At 41.3% G+C, this 25,173-nt stretch overlaps 1 protein-coding gene across 1 annotated transcript in view; it reads left to right on the top strand.

Annotated features, from left to right (window-relative positions):
- LOC124803258 (CD151 antigen-like) overlaps positions 1-20,012 on the top strand; it is a 159,136-nt gene extending 139,124 nt beyond the window's left edge. Inside the window, exon 7 of the mRNA XM_047264441.1 lies at positions 16,854-20,012. Coding sequence (XP_047120397.1) covers positions 16,854-16,910 — 57 coding nt within the window. The 3' untranslated portion in view covers positions 16,911-20,012. The remainder of the gene's footprint in view (positions 1-16,853) is intronic.
- Positions 20,013-25,173: the final 5,161 nt, after the last annotated feature.

Below are 25,173 nucleotides of genomic sequence, written 5' to 3'. Positions count from 1 at the left end.
GCTAGGTAAGGTTAAATAACATAGAAACTACTCGGTGGAAATGAATGAAAGTGCACATGCATGTTGCCAGAAGCCACCCTGTCGTGCATAGAAAGTTGGACGACATATTGCGTGAGATCAGAGTGACTAAACCGCCAAATAGCTCCACAACATGAAGAGTTGAAGGAACGGAAAATACAGTGTATGTCAATCATCGAGCAGTTATGGTGCACTGTGATGGAGTTCTTAATTACAACATGAGGCAGATACAACATCTGGATGACTTCATAAGGAGAAGAATTATAGGGAAATTGGAAGGAAGACGGTGTGTTACGAGTGTAGCCGAGGAGGCTGGTGTTTCTCACAGCATTGCTTCATGTGTCAGGGGGAACTGTCCGAACCAAAGACAGTGGTGGCCATTCACGGTCAACTACAGCAGCAGATAACCGCTACATTGTGCAACAGGCAAGAAGGGGCACACCTCAAGCAGCGGGTGCAACTGAAGCCACGTTTAACAGGACTGCAAAGCATACTATGTTCGCTACACAGTGGCACGGCGATGGCATGGGGGTGGTGTCTTCTCCCGACGATCAGTACGTTTGGCAGTGGTGTGAAGAGCGTAGGGACTGGTACAGGGAAGAGTGGGATCGCGTCCTCTTTCCGAATGCGAGTAGGTTCATTCTTAATAATGATTGCGACCATACTCTCACATGGTGAGAGGTATGAACACGTAATGGAGCCAGGAACATTGTCGAACATTATAATTTGGGTGGTCCACATGTTATGGTGTGGAAAAACACTGTGTTGCGTCGGCGTACCGTACCTCCAGATCTTTGAACGCTGTACTCTCGCCATTCGACGTTACTGTGACACTGGACTCCTTCCCCATGTGCGTTTTTTTAGGGATACATTAGGTCCTGACTTCGTATTAATGAATGACAGTGGGAGACCACATCGAAGAGCGCTGTTAGAGGAGCTCTTTGAACGAGAGAATTGTTGCCGCCACATGTAGTAAGCGTTGCTTCACGCAGGGGAGAATGGCAAAACACAGGCACGCCAGCGATCGAGGCGTTGCAAATAGGCAGCACAGATAGCCCTGCTGACAGCAACAATCTACCAAAAGACTGAAGCAAGGACGCACACAGACCGACCGCCGAGTGAAGCCTGGAGAGTGCTGAGTAAGGAGAAGTGAGGCCAGCACGTTAAGTTACGCTGCAATATACTGCCGGATATAAATAGTGGACTGCATGCAGCAACAGACAGAAGCCATTAGGAAGCAGTTCGGATCTGAGGACGGACGTGGTCCGTGTCCGAACGTTCAATCTTCGTAGGTGACGATTCCGGAAGTCTGTTCCAGCTCACAGGAGTCATCTGTTCGCCGCCAGATGTCAACCTCAGCTCTGGAGGTCGGTCCGAGTTCGGTCGGCACCATGGCTGACTAACTACAGCAAGAACTTCCAGCAGGACCGGCTGCAGGGCGGTCTTGGTCACAGGCGCCGCCGAGGATTGATGCCCGGACTTCACGGCAACCCGGCCGCGCGGGGCATGGTCCGTCCATGACGGGACCTCGCGGACATCGCGACTGACGGCTTCCCAGCCGCCGGTGCAGCAGGCGTCGGGAGCTGACCTCACGGCGACGAGTTCATCTCAACCGCAGGGCATCCTGGCTTCAGCGGAGCGCTGGTGGCCTGAAGCTCCCGAGTGCGTTCAGTGGCGCGCGTTGCGCGCATTGTTGGAGAATCTACACAGCAGCAGCCAGGCGTAGGGATCCGCAGGGCTGGGCAGCGACGACGAGGGAGAAATTGTAAAGCAAGTTCAATAAATAATTGTAAAACTCCACGCCGTCTCAGTCTTTGGCGCAGCCACTGTGTCTGCTGCTAACAAGTGGTGCAGAAGCCGTAACAAGTGGTGCAGAAGTCGTAACAGAATATTCGAGGAATTGACTGACCTGCCCATAACTCCAACTTAAATCCCATCGCGCACGTGTGTGATGTGGTGTGGAGTCACATCATAACAGTTCCACGTGCAACGACTAACATCCAGTGCTTGTCAGCCACCCTGGTGGAGGAAAGGAACAGCCTATTACAAGAGGCCTTATTAAACATGTTTCAACACGTTGCAGAGCACGCATTGCTCTCCATGGTAATCACACATCCTATTGAGAACTATTTCACGCCTTTGTAATGTCCAGTAGACCATCACAAATCGTTGTGACTTCAATGTACATATTGTCTTTCAGTGAAAGTGTTAGTCTCATTGGGTATTATAGCATAGCAGTTCTTTCTGTGTATGATCCACAGTTCATGATACTGTGTTAGTCGGCAGTGAAACAACGTGCGAAAGTTACTTTCGTCATTGAGTTTCGTCAGTTAGTGTATTTATAGAAGAATGGAAAAACTGGTACAAGCCGCCATCGGGGAAGATCAGTTTAGATTTCGTAGACGTGAAGGGACACGTGTGGCGGTAAATGCCCTACGACTCATCCTAAGTGATACATTGAAAAAAGGCAAATCTACGTTCTTAGCAGTTACATATTTAGAGATAGCTTCTGAAAATGTTGACTGGACTGCTGAAATTTTGAAGGTAGCAGGGATAAATACATGAACTGAAAGGTTATTTATAACTTTTATGGGAACCAGACTGCAGTTATGAGATTCGAAGGATATGAAAGGGAGAGAGGCAGGGCTGTAGCCTGTCCTCGATATTATTGAATCTGTTCTTTGAGCAAGCAGTAAATGGAACTAAATAGCAATTTGGAAAGGAAATGAGGTTCATGGAAAAGAAAAAAAAAGTTATGGTTTTTCGATGTCGCTGTCATTCTTTCAGAGACGGCAAAGAGTTTGGAAGAAAAGTTGAACGAAATGGACACTGTTTTGAAAGTAGATTATCAGATGAACATCAGTAAAAGTAAAACAAAGGCAATGGCGTGTAACTGAATGAAGGGAGAATGAAACGGAAAATGTTACATTTATTTCAAAAATCATTACAGCCATATTTATTAACGTACGAATCTAAAATTATGCATATGTCGGTCGTGTAAAATGCTTTTGTTGTAAACACACCAGCATCTATACCAACTCTCTTCAGCACTTTGCCTTTACTTCCGTTATTGTAACATAAAACTGCACCATAGACACCTATTTTAAGTTCTTCAAGTCCACAGAAAGTCCTTTTTAGCATCTGATCCGAATTAAATTATTGAGGCTTTCATTTGCATTTTGTGTCTTTCCGTGAAGACACTTCCTCAATAAATCAGGGTATGCAAGAAACCTGAATCTGGGCTTAATTGCATTCATAACAGGTTCTGATAATGAGTGTTTATGTGAATACCTCTCACTTCTGTTGTTGAACTTACACCAATCGTCTTTCCGACACAGATTGTGCCTTGGTGTTTGGTCAGTAGATAGTTTGTGGAAAAAAATTGCTCACACAGCACGTCTCATTGCCTCTAAATTATATGTGCTTTTCCTGATAGCTCCCCCATAAAATATCTGAAGAGAATCAATTTCTTTCAGAGTAAGCCTGCCTTTTACTGCTAATGGTTTTCTATCCTCAAGTACTTCACCTATCTTCTCTTTCAGCAAGAGACGAAGCCTACCATCATACTTTGTTTGGATGTGGCCAACACATTCCAACTTTTCTATTGTTTTATTGTATAGATTTTTATCTGTTACCAGTTCGAACGAAGAGGAATCCCTATCACCAATGTATTTAGTATATCTAACACCATACTGGTCCTCAGATCTGGAGAACATCCTCACTTTTGCAGCAGACTCCATACCCCCACTTGAGCCCCTATAATTTTTAGAGCATGCTTCTGCATGCTTTTCTTGCAACAGTTTCTCACGGTCTTCATTGTTGGACATTTTCCTTGTTGCACACAGGTGGCAGTATTTAGACATAATTTCTACATCTAAAACATTACCTGAGTCAATACCAATAACAGATGCAACTCCATACAGAGATATGTGATCCCTTTTCATCCAGGTCCCATGTGCAGACACACACAGGTCAGTATCATTTGTAGGAGATTCACTGTCATGAATACCTACTCCATGATCTATTTCTTTTTGGTTTGTTTCCACCAATTCCTCCAATTCTTTAGCATCAGACATTTATTTATTTCTTTTTTCAAACCTTGCACAGGGCGAAGGCATTTTCAGAAAACCACACAATAAATTACCTCCTTCCCTGCCCTGTCCAAGGCATCTCAGAGCACATGCCAGCCTAAAATTGCTTTCATAGGTATCAGTGTCAGTTTTTTTTTGGAGGAGGAAAAATCAAAATTCATAGCCAAACGAATTACAAATTAACTTAAAATCACAAGCTATTCCCCTTCTTCTTTCTTCAACAACAATCATCCATTCCGTATTTCTGCAGCCAACACATGAAAACTTCATGGCCTGCAGAGAAGCTCTAAATCAATAAGTCTGAATCCAGTGAAATCCATATCAGGATAATCCACGCATCTGTACAATTCTTCTGTCCCAAGTTTCGATGCTGAAACTAAGAGCTTATGTTCTCCATTTCGAGCTGCTTCCTCTTTTTTGTTGGTGAACCGATTTCCACGAAACCTATGTTTCCTAAACACAGTTTTTCCACCACCCATTATGCATAGATCTTGACTTCCACGTAAAGGTTTGCGAATTCAACCTTCCATCTACTAATATGTGTTAGTATTGTCAAATCGTAAATAAATCACCTGCAAGAAAGATTTGAGGCAAAAATATAGATGTCAGTCAGAGATATAGAAGTCAGCCAAAAATATCGAAAGGAAATAGCCTTCAGACTGACAAAAATTCCGCAAGCAGTTTCGCAAATATTGGAAAAGGTGGCAGTGGCCACCTGTGCAGAGTTAATCAGTTTAACAATTTAAAGGTATTTCTAAAGCTGCTATCACGATAAAATTCACACACAACATATATTAAACTGTGTAGATGAAGAAAAGAACATTTTTGAAACGTCGATTACTTGGACCAAAATCCATTACATCCCCCCTTAAACAAGATGATGCTGAGGGAATTATGCCAGGAAGTGGGAAACTAGAAGTAGTAAGTGAGTTTTACTGTTTGAGCAACAGATTAACTGAAGATAGCTGAATTAAAGAGGATATACAGGCTGTGTGGAAATTCCCGTCACAAACTTCTAGGCCTTGTCGAGGGGAGTGAATTCATAATACTTTGAATGGGAACCAATGTTCGGAAACGTATCACTTCCGTTCTACGACGGCTTCACTTCATAAGTGTAACGCATCCACGTCTGCTGAGGGAAGAGGAAAGAGTTACCTGTCTTGGTATGCAATAGGATAGATAGGATGACGTGCACTACGTCAGACGATCACCTGATGTCGTTTAACTTCTATCTTGCTGAGAGATCTATTCAGTTTCTGTGCGTCTCCGATATAGTAAGCATTTCCACGCGTGTTCAGAATACACAGACATGCTCCTTGTGTATGGCGAAGCTCGAAGTAACGGAAGAGCTGCTACTCGCTGTATTACGAACGTTTTCCGCAAAGTAGCGCCATGTCAAAACGTTTTGCTCAAGTTTCTCAGCAGCTCTGATAAACCAGTACATTGACAATGAGGAGACAGGGCTGTGGTGCTCCACTGCAACGGTGAAGGTATACTGCATAGTGTTGAAGAGAGCCGGCAACGAGTACTCGAAGAAGCGCGCGTGCAATGGGTATTGGTCACAGTATCGTCTGGGAAGTTCTGCATGAGCAACAATTACATTCGCACCACTTACAAAGGGTACATGCTATGGATTCAGCCGATTTTCCACAACGCGTTGCCTGCTGCATGTGGTACCAGCAACGCTGCACCCCTGTCTCCACATCGGATTCTCGTCACAGATGAATGTCAGTTCACTAGAGACTGTGTCCTGCATTCGCGAAACAGCCATGTCTAAGCAGACGAAAAACCCTCGTGCCACCAATTTGGTGTTAACATGTGGGCAGGTATTCTGGACGGTCATGTGATTGGCCCTTACCTCCTTCCACTCAAACTAACTGGTTCTGCATAGCTGATCTTCCTACAAAACGTATTGGAGCCGTTCTTGGAAGCTGTACCACTCTGAGCGTCCGTCAGGAAATGTGGTTTCAACATGATGGTGCAGCATCTCACTTCTCACTTGCGGTTCGTAAAACATTGTAACACACCCGGGGTGCAAATGGCGGGGTGTCCCTTAAACTGATTGTCGCTTCTCGTTTCTTGACCGTGTGCCCTGTGCACACCACGTACCTGGTAATCCCGCGGCAGTCGTACTGTTCTGCTCCACACTGCTGCTGGCTTGCCTGAAATTATGTATCGAAATATGCAAGCGGGTTAAGTGGAGCCACTCAACGTAAAGCACAACACTGTCCTACGTCTGGTATGAACATCTGTATTCTGAGACGATAAGAAATCACAGGTTGCGCTGCTTAAATTGTGAGTCGTAAATGTTTATCCCAATTAACAATCTTGATGATTATCTGTAAACAATATCTAGTCGCTACAGTCTGGAGCCGAGCGACCGCTGCGGTCGCAGGTTCGAATCCTGCCTCGGGCATGGATGTGTGTGATGTCCTTAGGTTAGTTAGGTTTAATTAGTTCTAAGTTCTAGGCGACTGATGACCTCAGAAGTTAAGTCGCATAGTGCTCAGAGCCATTTGAACCATTTGTACACAATATCACTCGGACGAAGGTACGCATAACCGACAAGACGCGGCAGATTGTTGATGATGTGGAAGGCGAATGATCGAACGAAAGTTCTTACGCTCGTCACACATACAGATATCTGGTGCCAGCCCTCCTCGACACTACTAATAATATAACACTGCTCATAAAGTTAATTTACAGTTCACAGATCTCAGTTGTACGAGCGTGCGCGTAACCGTCGCGGCGCGGTAGATTGTTGATGGTGCGGAAACGCGATGACCGAACGCATGTTCTCACGCTCGCCACAAGACACTGGCACTTGACTGCACTCTTTTATGGTAACTTCCGTAGTAACAATGCCTCTCACATGCAGAGCTACCCACAACACAACATAACAATTCCGTGTCACGCGCACGACTCTCTGCAGACGCGGCTCGCAAAGATACTCCGCAACCAAGCCAGCGATATGACAGTACGCTTACAACATCTCAACAGGAGGTATGGTGAAACATGGATAAGCCGAGGCGGCTCAACCGCGTGGCCACCACGATCGGTCGATTTAATTCCTCTGGACTGCTTTTTCTGGGGTTGTATACAAAGTTTAATATACGAGAGTCCTGTAGAGACAGAGGGGGATCTGATGCACGACTTCTGGCCACTGCACTAGAACCTGAAGATGCACCACGTGGGATGCAGAGAGAACTAGAAAATGCTTCGTAGGTACAGTGTCTGTAACAACGTTGATGGTCGCCACATCGAGCCGCTATTGTAACGCATCAGTAGTATTCTGTACGTACAGTATGATGGGTTGTTTTTTTTGTTTTCGAATAATGTAAACACGTAATGCTTAAATGTTAATACGAACAAATGTGCTTAAGTGACAAATGCATGTTTCGTTAAGTTTCCCTTTGAATTGTTACCTAATAATTCCCTAATTCAATTCGTGAAGCAGAAGTGGATGAGTTAAACATTTGAACTGAAACCGTCGTAGAACAGATGGTACGTTTGCAGACATGGGTTCCTATTCAAAATATTATGTACTCACTCCCATCTGAAAGTCCTTTCCTAATTCCTGTAAAGAACAGACTGGCAATAGTAAGAAATGTATTTCTGAAAAACGGGAATTTGTTAGCTTCTAATAACCATTTCAGTGTTAGGAATTATTTCAGTAGGTTTGTCTGCAGTGTAGTCTTGTACGGAAGTGAAACGTTGACACTAAGCAGTTCAGAGACTAAGAGAATACAAGCTTTTGAAATGTGATGCTATAGAAGAATGCTGAAGATTATATAGTTATGTCGAATAACAAAAGAGGCGGTACTGAATAGAACTGGAAAGAAAAGGAGTTTGTGGCACAACTTGACTAAAAAAAGCGATTGGTTCATAGGATGCATACTGTCAATCTGCTAAGTGGGAACTGTAAAGGAGGACCAAGGCCTGAATACGGTGAACAGGTCCAAATGGATAAAGGCTCCAAGCAGTTACGAAGAGATGTAGAGGCTTGCACGGTATAGAGCTGCATCAAATGAGGCTCAGTCTTGTCTTTGCGACTAAATTTTTGTTTACTGTCTCTGTTGTCTAATAGGTCGCTGAATAATTCTTTTTCTTCAGAATACTGGGTATTGTGGTAGACAACCTATGAACAAGCGGTGGTACAGATGTCGATCCAAAGCCTATCGAACACCATATGACCTGATAAGGAAATCTTAGATATGGAAGTCAGGTCTCACTTCGTCAAGAGCCAGTTGTCTCTCACTACAGGAAGACCATGTTCCGTGGTGCAAGCACAACAATGTATCCTTTCTCCCTCCCCAGAAAAGGCAATAGCTACGACATATATTTGCTGCTGTTCTTCGGATACTCGCAATAATATCATGTCCAAGAAAACGCCCTCCGCGTCATAACATGTCGCACTCTGCCGTTTGTGGCGCTACACATCACATACTTCTAAATCGTTGGAAAGACTGCTAAATAATCAGGCTTTCCCTCCACTTCTGCCGCGGGGGTAGCCGCGCAGTCTAGGGCGCCTTGCCACGGGTTGCGCGGCTCCCCCCGTCGGAGGTTCGAGTCCTCCCCCGGGCATGGGTGTGTGTGTTGTCCTTAGCGTAAGTCAGTTCAAATTAGATTAAGTAGTATGTAAACCTAGGGGACGATGACCTTAGCAGTTTGGTCCCATAGGAACTTAGCACCACAACTTGCGCTTCTCTGATAATAGCAGGAAACAATATTGCCATCTCCTGTGTGAAATAACTCGCTTCCATAAGGTACACTGAAGTTCAAAGACAAGGTACCGTGAATAATACCGAAGTCCACAAATACAGTACTGCTTTGTCATAAAAAAAATATACTTAGCCGCCTTGTATGACGTTGTCGATGTCACGTAAGACGATAATTTTAGTAACCATGTTCACCATATGTATATGTAATAACAAAAATTATTTTTCAAAATACTGAACTCTTCTCTGTTAGTAAAGTTAAAGCTATACTCAACGTGAAGTACGGCTTTGACACCACATTGCTTTGCAGTGCATGGTCCTGCTGGAGGTGGCATGCGCTAACCTTCCTCGGGCATTTGTAGGGGGGCATACACTTTAACGAGGGCTCTGAAACATGGTAACACTTAATATTTTGCTCACATAAACGTCATTTCCAGTGATGAGAGAAGCTTTTACTTACATAAAAAATCCCTACGATCAAATAGTGATTGCATCTCAGTGTCTGAGTTCGTAGTCCGACACTACCCACACAACAGCATAAAACAACGAACGCGCCGCGTTTAATTGGCAGTGCAGTCGCACTGGACATGACTTAGTTTTATATTTCAGACATCTCAAAACACAGATCACAAACAAAACAAGTTTTCAGTTTTAATTATTTATTTTTGGCGCGTGCAAGACTTAATATAATTTTTATCCGATACAAACTGTCAGCAAGTATACGGACAGACGCATACAGTTTCACTATTTCGCATTCAAGCTGCCATGCAATCGTGACTTATTTAGTTTCATAGCCAAAGAAAGATCTCTCATACGAATATGTCGATCAAATTATTGTAGCAGCTTTGCAGGCTCATTATGTAGACTTGGGAAATCTACCTCTCGGAAGCAATGTAGACGTCCTGGACATCTTTAACGTACAAATATTTGTCATTAAAACTGGAGTTACCTCACAGGTCAATTAGTTAAGTCTGCACAGAGGTGCTTTGAAGTAAAACGGCAAACGGTCTCGAAAGTAGCTCGAAAATAAATTTAAGACTGACAGTGTCCTCAAAATCTTTATGAAGCTATCCTTGTTAAATTCTTGCGACAATGAATTCTTCCAACCTTCCGTTTTCTTTAACGCCAGTGAGCTTATGGAACTGGATTGTCTTTGCCAGAATGTGTCCCTTTTACAACGCAATTTTGTTTTTAAGTGCATCACCATCATATCGAAAACAAGTTACGTCGCAATGTCTTGCAGTGGACAGTCAAGTACACTTAAAATCCGATGTCTGAAATCCATTTCGGATGTTCCAATTTTCGTTTCTGCACTCCTTTTTCCTTCATAAAATCAACAGTAGCGACTTTTAAATGTAGAAATCGTTTCAGGCATGCCCCTCGACTTAACCAACGTACTTTGCACTAGTAGGCTACATTAAGTCTCCATGCTATTCGTTCCTTTCTTATGAAAAGTGTTGCTACTAACAATGGAATAATGGGTGCGACTTCAGAAATTTTACTATTCGTACCAGCAATTTGTTCAGGTGCTCCATGCCTACAAATGGAGCACAAAGTGCTTCTTGATGTACAGAACAATGAATCTCGTCTGTCGATCGTTGTTATTTTTTGCCCTTTTATCGTCATGTAAATGTTTCAGCTCTTTTGCGCGGTACCGTAATGTCGTTTCATAGCATATAAGTGGTATCCATCGCTTAAACGAATTCAGAATTCTCATCCCTCTCTTCTGCCATTCCCTTTTATTTTAAACGCTTGTGACTGAACCGTTATTTATTTTCAAAGAATATTCTTAAGAATTTATTTTATTTACTAGCGATTCATCAAGAACATTAACACATTTAATCACACTACGTAAGCATGGAAGTAGTGGCCAGTGAGTAACTGATGAAATCATAACCAAATTCCTTTTAACAAATGGGAATTTTATTCACTTTAATAGTACCTAAAAGCATTTTTTTTAAAGAAACAGATTTAAAATTATAATCAGAAAGCACTCTCTAAATATCAAAGTTACAATTTATTCAGAGGAAGAAAGAAACAAGATTTGACTGTATGAGCTTTCGGGCAGAGAACCTTGCCGCTCCCTTTTGACACAGCCGTAGTTACGACAGCTCACAACAGCCTCTGACAGACTACACTGGTGCAAATCTCCAACACACCAGGTAACTTTAAACTAAGAGTTTTAACAATTTACACAAGCACACAAACTATGCAACCCCGTAGGAGGGATGGAAAAAACAATAACAATTAAAATATTAACCTTGCCACCGAAGGTGCAACTTGATTTTAACTTCTAAGAAAAGTCTTACGGTGGAAGGTTGGCAACTTTGTATACTAAAATGATCATTTAAATAAATGCCCATGAAATGCAATCTTATATAAAATTCTACAAGGTTCGCCAAACAATAGTTAAGATGGTCTACAGTACACAGATACCGCCTCTCAAGATCATATGCAATAATATCAAAGTTTCCAAAGATCAAAACATATTTCAGGTATTGGGCCGTTACACTCCAAGCAATAAATTCGTTAACACACCAAATCCGGCAAACATGACAGAGGCAGCTACTAACGTACCGTAGATTGATAGGGAGACTACCGAACAACCCGAACCGCAGGTTGCTCTAACCCACCCCTACTCCACAAGCGAAAAACGGACCACCCAATTTATAAACAACCACCTTCCCGCGGATGGGCAAAGGAGAAGAATGGCGGGACGACCCCAAAGCAAAACGGCTGGTGACCTCACCAAGAAAACAAGTAGAATTTAACAAGAGTAATTCAAACAACGTATCACCAATCACTTAACTTCTAATAAACTGCGGTTTCTCGAGAGGACCTGGCGCAGCACCCCCAAATCGCTCTCCCGAACCGTCCGCTGCCAGCCGCTTCAACGGACGCAGGAAGGCGTGCCGATCACCCGTCTCACGGCGTCGCAGCTCTCACCGGCCAGACCGATGTCGTGGGTTGACGCCTGTTGCTCTCTTGTCGACCGCGAAGTCACTACCCCTCGCTATGCGCCGCGGCCCACTGGACTCACGTGGCGACCTCACGTGCGCCGACGCTCAAGACGGACAAGTCATCTTGTGTCTCAATGCGCGACCGACCAACCGATCGATCCAACCGCCAATGACCACTGCCTGAGCAAACTCGAGCAGACTGGCCGCCTAACACGCAGACCCAGATGCAGGAACTAAGCCCCGACCGGGCGACCACTCGCTGAGTTCTCTTATGCCTAACAAATGCGGACGAGAGACAGACCCAGACTGACCGACTGGCGAGCTCATAGCGCCCCTTAAATACACGTGGACAGACAACTTTTCCCCTTTCCCACCAGAGGGAGACACCAAAGCTGCGACTGCCACAGCGGCGCCACCGCCAGAAGCTGAGGGCGACTGCTTCACACTACGCGCTGCGGCGCGCTCTTCAAAACAGCAATTTTTACCACGGCTCAGTGACGGTAGATCGGTAGACTACCCCTTTTGGTGCAAACGGCCACTGGACCTGTGAACGCCCTTCATACCACGGAACAAATAGCGCAGGGTAAACAGCGCTGACAGTGTGACTCTGCCGATCTCTGAGTGTTGTGCCGACCGAAAACTAGACACCCCAGTGCTAAATGCAGTGTCACGGTGTTCCGGAAATTTCCGAGAGGGGGCGAGCTGAGCCGAGTACGGGCCTTGGGCCGCACGCCGCACACGTGAAATTTGGCACGCAGTGGCCGGCCCTCACCTATAACAGTACATCTATCGTATTTTATTTCATGAAGTGTGGGTGATGGGTGTGGGGTAACATTCAACCTTACGTCTTAACGTCTGGCGTTGATCCCCTTTCTCTGCCTCTCTGTATGAATCTCGCCTCTGGCTAATGCTTCGAATACGGTATGTAAAAGAAGTCTACTTGCATTGTTATTTAGATTGTGACGAACAGCGACCAGTATCGCGAGAGCTGATTCAAAGATTAGGGAAAGTGACGAGCCTATCAAATACAACAATGCCCAGCAGAGCACTGCGCTGTTTTCAGCAACCTGTACTTCATAGGTCACACCAATATACTCGTATTTGAACAAGGCCTCTGAGTCCAGAGAATGTCAGGGACACTATATAAAACATCACATGGCATATTAACCCATGTTTTATTTGTACTTTTTAATTTATCTTCCGATGCCATTGCACAATCGAAAACCGATTTTCTACAAATGTTCTGTGTTTTAGACATGTCACATTACAAACAAATTCCTAAGGTATTGGAAGGAAGAAGGAAGGACGATTACCGTCCAACTGTCCGCCCCCAATAACTGAGTGGCACCGAGCCTGATGGGTGAGCGGTAACGCTCGGGCCTGGCATTCGGGAGGACCTGGATTCAATTCCCAGTCCGGCAGTCTTGACTGAGGGCACGGTAACTCAGCGTGTTCGGTCTGAGGGTTAGCTGCCCTCTATAATAAAAAAACTGAGTTAATGGATTAATGACGAACTGAAACGGGTGTCTTGCGACGTCCGCCCCGAGCAGACACAACGAACGAAAACGAACAAAATGAGATTTTTTTTAAAAAGTGGTCAGCGCGACAGAATGTCAATCCTAAGGGCCCGGGTTCGATTCCCGGCTGGGTTGGAGATTTTTCTCCGCTCAGGGACTGGGTTTTGTGTTGTCCTTATCATCATCATTTCATTCCCATCGACGCGCAAGTCGCCGAAGTGGCGTCAAATCGAAAGACTTGCACCCGGAGAACAGTCTATCCGATGGGAGGCCCTAGTCACACGACATTTTATTTTACCGTCCAACTTCCTGTCGACAACTAGGTTATTACAGACAAAACAAAGTTCGATTTGGAGATGGAGGATAAATAAATCGGCTGTGTCCTTATCAAATGAAGCATTCCAACGTTTACCTTACACAATTTTGGGAAACCTCGCGAAATCTAACCTTGGATGACTGGACGGGGATTTGAACTTCCGTCATACCAGAAGCGAGTTCAGTGTCTTAACTACTGCGCCTCTTCGCTTGGTGACGATATTTCTACAGAGATGTTAAATGTGTGTACTAATCAATTAATATATGACATCTCCAGAATCAAATTTTCACATTGCAGCGGAGTGTGCGCTGATATGAAACTTCATAGCGGATTAAAACTGTGTGCCAGACCGAGACTCGAACTGGGGATCTTTGTCTTTGGCGGGCAAGTGCTCTACCATGAGCTACCCAAGCACGACTCACGACCCATCCTCACAGCTTTAATTCCGCCTTCTACCTTCCAAACTTCACAGAAGCTCTCCTGTAGATCTTGCAGAACTAGCACTCCTGCACTGTTCGCGAATTGTGCTTGGGTTGCTCAGACGGTAGAGCACTTGCCCACGAAAGGCAAAGGTCCCGAGGTCGAGTTTCGGTCCAGAACACAGTTTTAATCTGCCAGAAAGTTTCATATCAGAGCGCACTCCGCTGCAGAGTGAAAATTTCATTCCGCAAAACATCCCCTAGGCTGGAATGAGATTTTCACTCTGTAGCGGAGTGTGCGCTGTTATGAAACTTCCTGGCAGATTAAAACTGTGTGCCGGACCGAGACTCCGAGTTCGAGTCTCGGTCCGGCACACAGTCTTAATCTGCCAGGAAGTTTCATCCCATAGGCTGTTGCTAAGCCATGTCTCCGATATATCCTTCCTTGCAGGAGTGCTGGCTCTGCAAGGTTCGCAGGAGAGCTTCTGTGAAGATTGGAGGGAGACGAGGTACTGGCAGAATTGAAACTGTAGGGAGGAGTCGTCAGTCGTGCTTGGGTAGTTCGGTCGATAGAGCACTTGCCCGCGAAAGGCAAAGGTCCCGAGTTCGAGTCTCGATCGAGACTACAGTTTTAATCTGCCAGGATGTTAAATATATTATGTTCCTCGAAGTTGATTTATTATGCTTTTCTCAGGAATGCCCAATATTATGGCTCTTATTATATCATACATTTACTTCCTTTTCGGCCTTCATGATACATACTTGTGAAAGATCTTGCACGCATTAATTATGCCATAGGTAACTAGGTTCCAGCTCTTTCATTTTCTGCTGGTAATTTAATGATTTTCTTAAAATCAGTGGCGGCTCGTGAGTATACATCCTGGGTGTTCACCGACTTCTGGACTCAGATAAATAACAACATAATAATAATAACGATACTAATAATAATAAGATAAATAACATATCTGGCAAAAGAAAGAATTTTGTTGTTTTCTACATAATTAAGTACAGTTTAGAGCTTAAGCTTTCGCAGTTCTCCAATTAACATTTTTGTGTAAGTGGGAGTTTTAGTGTGACAAATGTACAAGATCCTTAACAGATGTATTAGTTGATGAATTTATTTTTGGACTGAAAATCAGATATTCTTATGCTGCACTCGCACAACAACTTGTCCTAACTGTACACTTCCTTGTTAAATGTTCGCTTGTAGTCAAGCTTGTTTGACTTCGTCACTCTCTGAATCAAAGGATCTGTTCTCAGAGACCTTAGTTCCTTTGCGGCTAACTTTTCCTGGTAATTTCCTGTTCTGTTCCCAGAATGAGATTTTTCACTCTGCAACAGAGTGTAGCAGTTTAAAGCTGTGTGCCGTACTGACACTCGAAAACGGGGCCTTTGCTTTTCGTGGGCAAGTGCTCTACCAACTGAGCTACCCACGACCCGTCCTCACAGCTTTACTTTTCTGTTAGCATTTAAAATAGATCCAACATAGTTCATGTTTACACGGCACACGAAAGCCGATTCCTGCACAGTAAACAACCAACTCCAAACACAAAGTGCCGCTTGTGTAAATGATTAAACTCAAGTTGTAATGACTGCCAACATGGTCACTTGACTAGAATAGTGATGAGGTGTTGAGACCCATAAGAGCTTAAAGCACACCGGCGTCGATCCCACATTTAATTAAATATCAGAGAAACTAGTGATACAACTTTTAGTGAATTTTCATATACACAATACAGATAAATATATATACATATACAGTTTTGTGGAAGGGAAGGGAAGGCAGCAGACAATAGAAAATGCAGTCGCTCATCCTAACTGCCAGCATACACTGTGTCACTCAAGTCTCTCCCTCCTTATACACTAATGTGGTCAAATAAATTTCAGTCTTTAATTACTGCCAATAAATAATACCAGTTCCCTTCCTCTCCACCCATGATATCCAATTATAGCACGATTTGTATACGCTTGTTTACAAAAAAATGTTAGAGATTGAAGGAAAGACAATGTGTAAGAGCTAAGTTGTATTCCACAGTAGTATCACATACCTTTATAAAGGCCATATGTAATGTTGTTGAAATGTTTGTTCAACATTTTACTGTAAGATATGGTCCACAACCTAAAATAATTTTGTAGCACTTTTTTTATTTTGATGAGCTCTAGTAGGTTACACACTGGTAAAAATATTTTTTAAATATTCTTCACTGCTGACCTTATTTCATTAAGTATATAGTTTATAAATTTTGCAAATATTAGGGTTCTGGCTTGTTGGATCTACACTAGCATTGTAGGAAACAAGATTATTTGTAAATAAATCTCCATTAACACAGGAAATGATCATTTATATTTCAACATGAAGCAGTAATCTCGAACAATTTTGGAGAGTGTATAATGGGTAACCACTATCAGGTAATATAAACAGATGAATACTAGTTCTTTAAATACAGAGTATATTCTGGTGTTTATGTTAAATGCCACCTTTCCAGTCTTTCTATGTTTAAAAAGATTCATTCAGAACTAACATATGGTGTCTGTAATTGACATGGATATATTTAAAAATACAGCTCATAAAATCATTTTATCAGTACTACATTTTGGTTGCAAAGTAAGATTTTCATGCATTCCACATCTCTGAGGGTGTGTTCTTCCAGTGGGTTTCGAGTAAGTGATGCAGAAGTGAATGAACACAAATGCTCAAAACTGAAAGATATAAACATGTTTTGTGGAATAGCCTTTACATAAAAGTTATTTCTGTTTTCTGTTAATAGAAATCATTACATTTTGACTGATATATTGTTTCAATTATATTTGCAGGTTATTGGAATGGTTATCTCTCTTTTCCTCTGCCAGAAACTGGGAGATGATGTTTGAATGTAAATAGGATCTTGTCTCACAGTCTTCATTCTTGAGGAAAATTTGTTGATAAATGTCTACTATCAGCTGTGATGATGTTACTATATTTTTTCAGTAGATTTTATAAATAATGTGTTTTACTTGCTCAGAAAAACTGAAATGCTAACAACTGAGTAGCTGATAAGCATAATCAATGGGACAGTGTCTTTATTCTTACCATGCAATCTCAGTCTATTAAAGTTGACATTGTTCAGAATTTTTGGCTGTTCAAGATATTGTTATTGTAGAATTGTAAATTGTTTAAATATGTGAATGTAGGTTCTTAATGTAACTGACAAATACAATAAAGAGAAGAGTATTTTGCACAGAAAAACTATTAAATATTTTCAGTGTTTTGTATGTTGGTGAGGTTCGTTAACATACAAATGGCTTCAGTCTGGTATTTTAGTGCCTCTGTAATTGTCACTTACTCGTGCTGTCTGACATGGTTGCCAATGCAGCTGTTATTAAATACATTCATATTTTCAGATATGAAAATGAACTATGTTTCTAAAACAAGTTTTTTACATCATGCAAGTATTATTTTGGTGTTTGACTTTTTGTAAAACAATTGTATAGTGTGGTTTTAATACACACATACACACAAAATTTGAATTCTAAATATTTGTCCATACCTAAGCATTGCAGGTAGGACATAATAACGTAATAAAACTTAAACAGAACCTCTGACAATAAAATCTGAGGTACATCACAGTAACTAATATTCTCAACATCTGATATGAATGCCTCACCGTGTCTATGAGAGGCTTAATGATTCCTAACCTAGACCACAATCAACAACTGTTGGACACCTTATACTGATCAGTCACCTTTTCCCTCTGTCAGTGGCAGGCAGTGAGATGTGTGACATATACTGACTGGAGACTTGAGAAACCACAGAAGAATAAATTGTTGCATAAAATGTGAATAAACAAAGCTTGCAGTTTGTCAAGTACATTCACGGCTCCTAACAGACAATAACAAGACTGCATGAATTCATGGCTTCAGTAAATAGCCTAAAATGCCTGTGCTCTGATACTTTCTATCAGACTTGGTTCCCCACACTATATCTGCGATCGATGGCTGTATCACTCAGTACAGTGCACTAAGAGACCTAAAGGTCTGTGAAAATCAGAACTATATTGTCACACTCCAGCATCTGCATATTAATCTTCAGTGATATGTTACTATTTGCAGAGATTATTTTCAGTAAAATTTCATATACCTGCTATTACTCTCCTGTCATAAATTCATTCAGAGAATTTTATTGTCAGAGGCCCCAAAAGTGCCATATATTAAATTTGTGGTGTACAGTGAACCCTAAAAAATTCTTAAATACTTCATATTAAGCCTATAGTGAAGTACTTGCTTTACTGAAATACTATGGGAGTACATTTCCTGGTAGTTTGTGAAGCATCTTAATTTTCATTTAAAAATTATGAATACAGACAATTACATATCTTGAAGTAAAAATAGTTTCTTACTTACATGTTTCGTTCTAAAAATTAGAAATGTTCCTCTTCAAAATCTTCTATAATACCATTATAATTGAACAATACAAGCAGAAGTCATTTGTAAAGATAGTGTATCTTCAGGTTGCAATACCATGTACAAAGAGAGACGCTGTAATTTTTCTATTTACTGAGACATGTGTAACTGACTGCATTACCAGTTTAAAAAAGTAAGGAAAAATGAGAAAGGCAATGACCTGCAGTGGTTTTGAAAATCCCATCACATGAAATTGTTATGTACAAAATAATGAAGAAAGTAAGTTCAGAAGATTGTTTCTTTTTAATTCAATAGTACTTCTGATTTACCTACTGTCATTTTCTCATATGCTGATTCTACAACATATCACAATATGGTTCTATTATGTAATTATACCTTCAATGAGATTTTCACTCTGCAGCGGAGTGTGCGCTGATATGAAACTTTTATACCTTGTTTTATTTGGGAGTTTTTAAATAGCCCAACATAATTCTAAAACTTAGTCATAAGATGGCTATTCACTTGAATGTAGAATTAAAAAAGACAGTCAGAAATAATAATTACTTTAGTTACACATTTACTAAGTAAGTATGAAACTAAGTGCATCACTTTGAAATGTTATACTTGTACTCACTGAAACTATGGACTGTTTATATCTCTACAGAGAAACATATTTCAGTATTTGATTTGAATACAATAATTCAGACATAAAATTGTAAAGGTTAATGTCATCTCTAAACTGTCTCACCTTCAAAATATGTAACATCATTTCTGTTACACATGAAGTAGCACTTATACCATTGCTCAGAAAAAATTTTAAGGATTTGTTTATGTTTGTTGCTGTGTACATTTTGTGACTAGTCAACACTTTATTGGAGAAAACATAAAACAGAATATATTTTACAAAAAGCAATGTCTTTAATCTGTTGTGATTAAATATTGGTTGCCATAAAATGAACCACCATTAGAGACCATAGGTTCATATGAAGTAGTGAAACTCTACATTCAGCATGGTAGTAAAGTCTGGAAATCAGTAGGGAGAGACATGTAAAGTACCTTCAAAAATAAAAAAAATGCATTTAATGAGTTAGGTATTATTAAAATAGTTTTTGAAATACAAAGCTCAGACATAAGGACTACAGTTATGCAAAATTGTAGGGATGCCAATGAAAAAGTTGATTATAGGAACTAAAGAATTTCAAAGGTTGTAGTCCCCACATGACTACAGAGTGTATTATGTTACCTTAAACATTGTGCTAAATAGAATCCTATTTTGTAAAACTGAAGGCAGAGTATAATTTTTTTTTATTGGAAGGGAACAAAAGTCCACAACTGTCAACACTACAGTATAAATAATGCAAATAATACAATAAGGTAAACTGCACAAATTTTTATCACATATGACAGTAAAAGAAGTCTTGTACCTATTTACTGATGATTGTATACAAATTCTTGTATCTCTTTCTCATTTCTCTGACTTTAGTACTTTAATATTGTATGTTCTGCCTAACCAATCAGTACTGACTACCTTAAAGTCACTGTACATCATTGTAAACCATAAATTAAAAGATCAATAAAATATGATGCAATATATCTAGAAGAAATACTTTACTAACCTGAAGCCAGAAATACATGCGGAAACCTAAAACTGTTTACTGGACCAAGTCAGGATACAAACACAAATACATACCTATGAAGGCTGAATACTATCAACTGCACAGGACGAGGATCCTTCACGAAACAGCACAGTGATTCAATATAGTCATTCATTCCAAACATTGTAGTTAATCTCTCATGATACTGTGTGTAGTGAACTAAGTGAAAAGAGAAAAGATGAGTTTTAGCTATGCATGGTGCCAATGTTTTATCTTGTTACATATAACCCAATGTAGTATAAACCCCACAAAAACCGAAAGCTCTCAGTCTCAAAAGGTAAGTTACATACCACAGTTCATAATTCACACTAAGTAACTGATAGGTTTCCTTGCACATGAAGTGATGAAGATTGCAACTATTGAGTTACAACCCAATCTCTGTAGCAGTCACTCTTTTTTTCTGGGTTGTCAAGAGGTATAAAAGGGACAGTGCTAAACTAATGGACAGATGAATAAAACCTGCCAAATACATCACAGACATCATCTTTAGTTAGCCTTCTTTTCAGATTAAAATGGGAATTTCTGTACTAAAACGACAATAGGAGTGCGAAAATGGAGACCGATTAAATAAGTATTAGTAACTTAATTTTGAAATTAAAAAAATAACATTGTGATGCACTAGATAGGACAGAGAAAGAGATAAGATTGTAAGTAATACATGGAGACCTATAGAGAGAGCAGGAAGAAGGAAAAATGTAACCTTACAGACAAGAAAAGCAAGAGCTTATGTTTTTCTCAAGGGCAACAGACACGACAGCAAGGAATTTAAAATCACAGGACAATAATATGAGCACACTGCAATCTGCAACTGGAAGTTGTCAACAGGAAAGGAAATGAGCTATGTAACCCTTTTACAGCTACAAGCCTGCACAGACGAACTTTTTTCATGCTTCCAGGAACTGACGGTGATGTTCTTGCACCTACCTCATCTGTAGAGGTCTGAAGGTAGGTAAAGTTCCGCATTTTCATCCCAGACGGGCCAGTCTCGTACCGGCAATCAAACCTGGGTCCTCTACATGGACGTCAGCGGCTCTATAACACTCAAGTAGAGAGTCAGACAACATTGTATGCGTGTCAGAATAAAATTGAAGGCAAGGAATCCATTTGCGACAGAAAGAAACAAATGCTTTGAATGAATCAGTTCATTTTACTTACCTAAACAATATGGAATTATTCATGAAATTGACTCTTTACAGCAAATTTAATATCATCCAAAATCTAGCGCACAACTTTGTTGTCTTACGATACAAGACTTGCAAAATACTGACACTAATTATTTATATAAGAATGGAAAAACTGATAGAAGCCGATCCCATGGAACATCAGTTACAGATAAATACCTTCATCAAAAACTTCTTACTATTTAATTTGTATTCGATGTTTACAACTTTCTCTTCTTCAGAAACGCTTTCCCTGCCATTGCCAGGATACTTTTTGTATCATTTCTAATACGTTCATCATACGTTATTTTGCTACTTACACAATTCGCGTTCGGTGTTTCGTTTCCTAATCCAATTATCTTATCATCACCTGATTTAATTCTACCACATCCCATCACTCTAGTTTTGGTCGTTGATGTTTGCGTTATAATTTCTTTCAAGACGGTGTACATTCCTTTCAACTGCTGTAGCAAGTCATGTGCCTTTTATGAAAGAATTGAAGTGTCGCATAAGAACATAACTAAGTAATTCGTACCTTTAGTAGCCGCACTGTACAGATTTCGTACGTCTGTATGATGTAAATAAAGCGTGTTAACTGAACTGTAGAATGCAGTAGTGAACCAAGCCGAGAACCGACATAATTTTGGAAACACTGCTCGGCTTCCGAGCTTTGCTCAGAGCATCAATTACTAAATGCTTTCGACCGTATATTACCTTATACGAGGGCATGCCGGAAGTAGTGCCTCCGAATTTTTTATGTGAAAATTCTTAAAACTTTTTAAACAAAACACAGGTTATTAACATTCTATATTTTTATTCTACATGACAACATATTTATATTTCAAAACAGTCACCCTGGCGACGAACGTATTTCTCCCAACCGAGAGCGGTCACTACAAAACGTTTGAATTTGTCGACGGAGCCACAGGCTCACTTCTGCCTGCACCTCTTCGACACTGCCAAAGTGATGCTCTCGAAGGTGTTCTTTAAGTTTTGTAAAGAGGGTGGAGCCATGTTGGGACTGTATGGAGGATGATCGATGACAGTGAAACGAAGATGTTGTATTTGTATCCTAACGCTGGTGTATGGTCTGGCAATGTCATGGCGACGAGGACGAACTCTTCGAATTCGAAACTCGGTGACAGGACGGCGCTTCTCATGCACCGACACAGTTACGATACACACTGCTGTGTTACAGACTACAGTTCGGAACCCTTCACCGGAAGAGGGTTGCACATATGTATGAAGAATAAATATGTAGAATGTTGATAACGTCTGTTTTATTTAAAAAACTTTAAAAATTTTCACAGAAAAAAATCTTCTAGATTACAGTTCTGAGAATCATATCTTCTTGATCAATTGTTACGTGGTGCAGCAAGTAGGGAAATAGCTTACTACTTTGCTGAGTACGTTCCTGTTTAGACATTCGATTTTTAATGTGATCTGCAAGTCTTCTGATAATCACGTTTCAGTATGCTGATGGTACAGTCGGACATGTCTGATTTGGAAATTGCTAGTTAAAGAAACGTCTCTGAAAATTTCAAAGGTATCACTATTGCTAGTCACATAAATAAGTAGACTTGGGACACGAGATGTTTACGCTTTTTTTAAAAAAAATTCTGTTATGTGAGTCCAATATCAGGCCACATGTTTATCTTCTGTGAGGCCTGGTACTGGTACAGCATAACACAGTTTTAAAAACAGATCTTATGCATCCCATGTCGATTTTTAGTCATCAAAACACTGAGATTTCTGAGAAAAAAGAAACTAGTTCGATGCTTTTCAGCTTCTATTTGAAGAACTTAGAGGCAGTACTCCAAAATGAGTAATGGTATCGTGCCTATTGAAATGCTGGAAATTACAACAATGCCAGTAATAAAGTATTACAGTTTTTAAAGGGTGTTTGAAAGCGTAATAATGCTCTATGAGAAACCGCAGGCTTACAAACTATCCTTTCCTTTATCGAATATCAAAATAACCTACTACTCTGTGCCAGTTTTAAGGTCCGGTTTCCCACAAAATTACCGTACGCACAAAAAAGAACGCAACTAGAAGCGAAGTATGCTGTTTCGCCCGCTTGTTTGAACACCTCCGCTATCTGTCATAGGCGAGTGCAAGTAGATACGACAGGTTCTGCCTTAATCCGTCCTCTCACGGGACGCGAAAATACACGTGTACGAGGAGATGACGTCACACCATGGAATTTCGCTTTCCATTACGGAGCGTGAAATGAAGAATGTCAGATTTTTGCCTCGTTGAGAAGAACGAGGCCAATGAGTTGCAACATCGTTTCACGTCACAAACAGAATTGCATTGTATTGACTTACACTACGTATTTGGTGGGTTTTCTTTAACACAGAGTATGTGGTGTGAACAGAAGGTGTTTCAAAGTATCAGTAAACTGAAGATCTCTCGAAAAGGTGTCATTTTAGACATTTGTAATAAAATGATAGGAAACTACATATCGGTAGATAAACGATTCCTGTATTTGATGTTTTTATGTTATAACTCTTGTGCTACGAAAGTTTAACGTTTTAACGCTACTGCACAACGATTATGTATCAAAAGTGCGTCGTTTTTGTACAATATGTCATCGTTAAATGGCAAAAGTGACATCTGTAGCTACATTATTTCGACAATGTATACCGTTATACGAGGGTTGGAATTTTAATAGTGGCAACTATTTATTTACAGCTGGTACATGATAGATACGTGTTACAAAGTTTTACTGACCTTCAAAGTAGTCACCAGCATTGTGTATAACCCGTTGCCAGCGATGTGGAAGTCGTAGGATACTCTTAGCAGTACCGGTTGTGTTGACAGTTCGAGCGGCGCGGTCTATTGCCCGACGAATTTGTAGCAGTTCTGAAGCAAATGCCACGAAGTGTTCCCTTCAGTTTAGAAATCGAGTTGAAATCTCGAGGGCTTAAGTCAGGGGAGTGCAGTAGGTGGTGTAGCACTTGGCAGCCCCATCAATCAAACAAATCAGTAACAGCTTGCACTGTACGTGCTTGAGCATTATCCTGCAAAATGATGGTCAGGTCCTGCAGAAAGTGTCATCACTTCTGTCTCTAAGCTGGTCGTAGGTTGTGTTCCAAAAATGAACAGCGTAGAGACAGAAGTGATGACACTTTCTGCATATGGTGACGCGGCGCTACTAGCAGTGAACTGCTGAAGTCCCAGCACATTCGCTCGCTTCTGTATCTCACAAACGATACAGCGCTTGTTTCGCTACACCGCGTGTAGGCCGCCGTTAACGCCACAACACTCGCGGCAACGTTGGAAATGGTACTGTAATTGGGAAGGACGGACTGCTGATTAATCGCGTCACTTCGCGTTCAGCGATGATTCGAGGATCTGGACACCAGAGGATAACGATCGTCGAAGAGAATGGCAGCGACCTGTGACGAGGTCTCACTCATCCAATGTTTTGGAGAAGCACATTGTCATGGTGTGGGGAGCCATCGGGTATCCCTTTAGGTCACAGCTGGCAGTGATTCAAGAAACTCTGAAGGCACAACAGTAGGTTACCGACATCGTGCGACCTCATGTGTTACCGCGCATGCGACTGCATCCTAGTGCCATTTGTAACAGGATAATGCTAATCCAAACACTGGACGTGCCTCTATGAACTGCCTGCAACATTTTCAGCTAATCCAGTGACCAGCAAGATTCCGAGATCTGTCCCCATCAAGGATCAGTTACAAGAGTTGTGGGTCAGCATACTTCCGGAGAAGATCCAATTGGTTTATGACACACTCACAACCAAGTCCATGTCAGAGGCTGTGTAACGTCGTGCTGATACGTCGCTTCATTTCATTTCGTTCTTTCCTTCAGCATGTTTGACTTTTTTTGTCAGGCACTGTGTATATACTATTTTCTGCGGCATTCAGACTATTATGTCTCCATGCTCGACGTCAAATATTATGTCCAGCCTTG

This window comes from Schistocerca piceifrons, chromosome 6 (assembly GCF_021461385.2).
Source record: "Schistocerca piceifrons isolate TAMUIC-IGC-003096 chromosome 6, iqSchPice1.1, whole genome shotgun sequence".
In the NCBI taxonomy this organism is placed as follows: domain Eukaryota; kingdom Metazoa; phylum Arthropoda; class Insecta; order Orthoptera; family Acrididae; genus Schistocerca; species Schistocerca piceifrons.
The sequence above is the reverse complement of the archived record's forward strand: the minus strand, read 5'-3'. Positions and strand labels throughout refer to the sequence as shown.